Below are 5875 nucleotides of genomic sequence, written 5' to 3'. Positions count from 1 at the left end.
GAATTCCTCGGCCATTTTCCAACATCTGTGTGTTAAACTTGCCATTCTTGAATTTTGAACAAAAGGTTTTGACTCGAACTCCATAGCCACATAAATAGCTCAACAAACAGTTTTAATTAATAAAATTGGAGGAAAAAAAAAAAAGAGCTTTTTATTTTTGTAACTTGTAAACAGAGAGAGGCAGCTTTCTCTGCTTATTAATCTATATCTTACAAATCATTGCTGTTATTAAAAATCCAGCTTGACTGATGAAAATTCATGTTTCACACCTTTTTGGCAACACAGGAGCAAGCTGTTCAGCTGAATTCAGAAGAATTACTGGGCTGCTTTGTTTTAAATAAATCTAAGGAGTACCCAGAGGCTTTCTTAGTTGTTTTGTTTCAGAGCGCACTATAGTTTCTGATGGCTAAAGAAATATTTACTAAGACTATATAAAAAAGTGCTTCTCCCTTCAGAATAAAACAACCCCCTGCCACATCTTCATAAGGAGCCCTTGGTCCAGCAAGTAGTCCTATGACTCACCTTTTCCCTTGCATCACCACGAAGGGTTTTCACATGGAAAATAACAGGGTGTCTTCAGCTGTGTCAGTAACCACCATCAGCACCAGCTAACGCTGCTCAGATACATCTTGTAAATGTTCCTGGAAGTCACAAGAGAAGGAGCAGAAGCACAGGGCCACCTCCCATAAGGAACTGAAAGGGAAGACCCATGCAACTGCCAGCACCAGCCAAGCTGCCCACTTGCCACTTCACATGGTGCCTAATCCAGCCTATGCCAGTCCAGGCAGTTTTACAATGTACTTTTGCCAGCTAGCAGGTTGATAACAAAATACATCACACTGATGTTCGTATTGTCAATGTGCTGGTTGCCACTGACAGGTGGAATGAGATTGCCACCTGAATGTCTCTGTTGCTCAAGAGAATAAGCACTTTCTGCTTCTCCAGTTTCAAGACTCTAACATGGCAAATTTTTCATTTTTTTTTTTCTATTCTTTTAGATTAGCCTTATTTAATAAAGGCTTTTGCTGGATTACTAATCCAGCAACTGCATTTAGTGATAGTTATATCCTATTTTGCCATGTACTGTAATGTAGATAGTTAAGTATGTATTTTATAAGCATTTTAAAACTTGAAAACATAAGAAAAAAAATTAATCGCAACAGACTCTTGCCTGCCTACATACTGTATTTGTTTAATGTCGATTTCTCTTCCCATAGTAGTGAAATGCCACATCCATATTTAAAATCTGAAGTATTGACAAAATCTTCTGAGCACACAAAGCTGCTTTTGGCAAAATAAAAGAGTGCCTGCCGTGCTGCAGCTAGAAAAATGAAACAGCTCGTCAGTTCACCAAAAATCTGCCTACAGACAAGGCGTTCTCCAGCCTTCAGGAAACCTGATGCTTTGCTCACGCAGGAAGAAATCCTCACCACGCTGAAGTCGGTGAGAAACCTCCGCTGATTTTAGCAGGGCCAACTGCTATGAGATTGACAAGGCTATTATTATGCTTTAAAATTAAACTTATGCACATGCATTCACAACTAGGAACCATAACAGCAGAAAGGCTTAATGCAACAGTTATCAGGGAAGTGAAAAATTCAGAAAGAATATGCTGCAGTTTGAGATTAATGTGTTATGAAAAATTTAATTTTAATAGAAGGTCAAACCTCTGATTTTTTTTTTTCTTAGCGTGTCAAAATCTCACATTTCTTCAGCTGTCACAGAACACTGTTAGAAACGGAGACAGAACTTTCTGATTGAAGTGTGTTTTCTCAGAGACTGGATGAGTATTTATTTTGAAATTATTCCTAAATTATTAATTACCCACTTAAAAGCATAAGCAAACATTTGGCCTCGTAGCATCTCTATAATCTTTCACAGTAGAAAACCACAAGATTTCTATGTAATTACTTACCAAAATAAAGGACCTTTTTTTTTGTGTGGCAGTTTTGTTTGTAAATGTTTTATTAAGAAAAATCTTTTAATGCTATTAGTCAATACATGTGTAATAATACTTAATAAAGTATAACATAGTAGTAGGTATTTTGGATTCAGGAATGCAATGGTTTTAACTAAATCATCAGAGCTCTGTTCTGCTCCAGTATCTTCTGAATTGTCTTTTTTTCCCCAGAATTTAAACAAACTCATTCTTTGTCAAGGTATGTCATCCTTAAGGCCTTGCAAACTTTTTAGTGATTGAACCAAAACAAAGAGAGAGCTCATCTTTCTTGATGTGAAGACCACGCTGCTCTTGAGCTTAAAAAGATGCCTGCAGTTTTCAAGCAGTTAGTGGCAAATCAGCAAGAAAGAAATCAGAGGAGAAGAAGGGGCACTTGGAAATCAAAACAGTAAAGTGCACAGTTACACTGTCTGAAATTGTATTAATCTGATCCAAAGAACTTGCAGGACTGTGGATATTTAATACAATTTGGCTTGCATGAAATATACAATCACGATCAGACAGAAAGGATTTTCTTTTTCTTCCTGAAGTCATCTACAGGCTATACGGAATTCAATTTTCAAGGGTAACATACTGCAGCTCTTTGGATATTGATTGGTTTCCTAAGTCAACAAGGAGATGGAGAAGGGGAGGAAGGTGTGGAGGGTTGCAAGGTGTCCTTGTGCCTTCTCTGGTTTTTTTAGATGCCAGTACTCTCCAGTTCCCCGTCCTCCAGCCCTAATGCAGCATGCGACCTAGAAATCATAAACAGTTTCTCTTTATTTGTGTACTGTCTTTGAGTTTGCTGGGATTGCTTTCCTGTTTGCTCTCTGCTGGTAGCCTTGAGAGGGTCTGTCTTCTCAGGTGCTTCCTCCTCACAGTCCTGGATTTTACTGGCTGAGGTGTTGGCAACTGACTCCAAGGAGGTGCCTGCCTCCTCCAGGTGGCTGTAGCCCTTATTGCTGCTGGAACGCTCAGACTGGGAGCTCTGGGAGTCCGTCCTGATGATGGCAGGAGGGGATGAGGGGGGCGACTCCCCCAGATCAAGAGATTTGGAGTAGCTAGAAGATGCCTTTACCAAGAGGCTAGAGTCCAGGTCCCTGCTGACAGCTGGGGACCGAGGTGGCTCTGGGGAAAGGGGACACCTGGCATCAGGCAAGCAGCTGGTGCTCTGCCGCCTGAGAACCAGCTTGTGCCTCCTCATCCCACAGCCTCCCTTGACGTGACTGCTGCTGAGGTCAGTCAGGCTCAGTTCAAACTCCCCCCGTGGTATCTCCCGGGCTCCCCTCTCACCAGGGGGCCTCCGCCATCCACCCCCTCTGCTGCTTGGTGCCAAGGGCAAGAGGGCAAAAGCGCTCAGAGAAGAGCTGACAATGGAGCTGGCTGTGCTGCACCGGCCCCAGCTTTCCGGTGGGCTGCAGGGTGGGCTAGTGACAGTGTGGCCAGCAAGGTCAGTACGCTCCTGGTAGATGCTGTACACAGCCTCGGCCAGGCTGGGCGGCTGTGGTGGGGTGCAGAAAGACAAACGCCGTGGTGAGGATGCCAGGTCTGGCGGGGAAAGCGAGACAGCCAGCCCTGGTGGCCAGGAGCTCTTGGCCAGCATGGCCGTAGCACCCAGGCCTTCACCGCCAGGCTTTAGCTCCAGGCTCCGGGACTGCACGTAGTTGACAAAGCCATTGAGAGGGGCCGAGGCCAGGGTGCCTCCATCCTTGGTCCGCAGGCTGTGGGCATCGATGACAGTGGAGTAAAGGTCACGCAGGTTGATGATCTTGGTCTTCTTGTCACGGTTCTCATGCAATACTGCATTGGCGCAGATGAACAGGAAGATGCCAATACCCATGATGAGGGGGCCCAGCACCTTCAGCTTGTCTGAATGCAAGTAGCTTGAGAAAAGATGGAAAAGGAAACCCACTGAAGCCTGAGGGGACAAGGAGGTGGGGGAAGACTGTGGGGACCCCCAGGTGGTAGCAGTGGTGGAGGTGTTGATTCTGGGAGACGACTCTGGATGGCCCCCTGCTTGTGCCCCTTCCTGGCTCCGGGAGCGGTTTTTGGGGGTGCCACCTTGTGGTGACAGGTGCCGGCCTCCGCCGAAGCTGCCTTCTCTGTACACCTGGCTGGGCTTCGGCCAGTAGCCCACCACAGCTAAGGCAATGCCCACCAGTAGAACCAGGATGCCACAGAGGGCGATGAGCCCCGAGAGGGAACACAGCTTGAGCTTGCCTTTCACCACCACCACGTCGTTCTTGCGCTTCTTTTTGGCCTTGCGTTTGCGCTTGGGGACTTGGCTTTGGGGTCGCAAGGGGTCCTGTTTCCTAGCTGAGATCCTCAGGAGGCCTCCAGTGGCGATCATGGCTGGCTACCCAGAGCACTGCTCCCTATGGCCACTCCAGCTCCTGCAGTGAAAAGGAGAAGGGAAAAGGGTGAGGACCAGGGGCAGATGTGCAGTACAAAAGGTGTTTCTTCTGTTCCTCCTGCTAATTAAAACCCTCAACAAGTGGGACAGGGTTGACACAAATAGGCTGATCTCCCTTGCCCACACAGCTCTGGTGTGTGAGGACTGACAGCATCAAATCAGCGGTGTGCCCTAATACACTCTTGCCAAAAAGCTACTTTATTTACACTCTAGGTAAATGACAGGGGAAGTAGTATCTGCCAGTGTAAACAAAAAGCTGGTCTCAGAAGGAGCTTGCAAAGCACTGGAGCTCAGAGCATGCTGAGTCCCACTCCCTAGCAAGGTCTGGGGTTACACTGCACACTGACTGCAGCTAGCGGTGTCATCCAGGATGTGAGAGGATGGGGGAAATAAAAGCACGAAGGCAGCATGTTTGATCTCAGACACCATTTGTTTCATTACATGACTTACATATTACTGGTGGGAGGGTTAATATATTACTTGCCTGTCTCAAATGAGTGGGAAAGTCACAAGGGAAAGTCACATTTGTACACTGGAAAGCGGTGCCCTGCGAAAGTTTCTTCCTAGCCACTTGCATTTGATCTGCAATATTACAGAAATCCATCTCCTGCCTGCGGTCCAGAGGCATCCCTGGTTTGGGAACACGTGTGAAGCTCCAGGTAACAGTTATGTAACGGTGGTGAAATCCCCGCCCCCAGAAAGGGGAGATGGTGGCTGACAGGTAAGAGATGGCATGTCAAATCTTACTAAAGGCGGAGTGAACCCTTTCGAGTCACCCCGGGAACTGACAATGACCTCTTGGAGGAAACTGGCAGGGGGCTAAACGTTCAGCACTCATGGCTTTTGTTCTGCCAGACCATCAGAAGTCAGCTCTCAGTTCCAATGATCCCAGCTACAAAACAGAGCGCGTAGGAGCAATTCCTGCACTGTTACAATTCTTTTTGGAAGATATCCCTTCATGCTACCGCGGAGCAGGGTCCCCTTTCCCCTTCTGAGTGTCTGATTATTTTTTCTTTGAGGGAGCAAAAGATGACAGCACCGAATATAACACGATTTGCAAAGTTCAATTAATTGCACTGAAAGTCGATTAAGAAAGCACCTAAAAAAAAAATAACTTGCTTCCCTTCCCCCGTACAGCTTCTAAATCTCATTTATTTTCTATTCCATTCCCAGATTCGCCATGTATGCGGTAATTTCGTGTCCCATTTACTCCATTTGTATTTTCCCCCGGAAAAAGAAGGGTATTGTCAGAGGGGACATTGTTAAATTACTCTCCGAGGTACTGCACGCTCAAAACAAAGAGCAGAGACTTGTCTTCTCTTTCCTATCACTTAACTATTTATTTAATAATAAAAAAAACCCCAAAACCACACAACATTTCTTGTTGACGCAAAAGTGTAATTATCGGGGCACCCTTTGCTGTAATTGCCGGTTCGCTGGTCTCATTTCTTCTGCTGCCCCACTAGCCAGCAGCCCGTCTCCTCGGCGAAGGGAGATGGTGATCAGCTCCGAGGAATCTTCCC

The 5875-nt window shown here is 46.0% G+C and overlaps 1 protein-coding gene across 1 annotated transcript; it reads right to left on the bottom strand.

Annotated features, from left to right (window-relative positions):
* Positions 1 to 2639: 2639 nt before the first annotated feature.
* On the bottom strand, positions 2640 to 4289 carry TMEM200C (transmembrane protein 200C; the record flags this gene model as incomplete). Its single annotated transcript, XM_080611433.1, has 1 exon — positions 2640 to 4289. One exon carries the CDS (start codon positions 4287 to 4289, stop codon positions 2640 to 2642), a length of 1650 nt encoding a protein of 549 aa, XP_080467559.1.
* Between the last annotated feature and the right edge of the window lie 1586 nt (positions 4290 to 5875).

Source organism: Psittacula echo, assembly GCF_963264785.1.
Source record: "Psittacula echo genome assembly, chromosome: 2".
Taxonomy (NCBI): domain Eukaryota; kingdom Metazoa; phylum Chordata; class Aves; order Psittaciformes; family Psittacidae; genus Psittacula; species Psittacula echo.
Note: the sequence above shows the minus strand (reverse complement) of the source record. Positions and strands in the feature narration are given on the sequence as shown.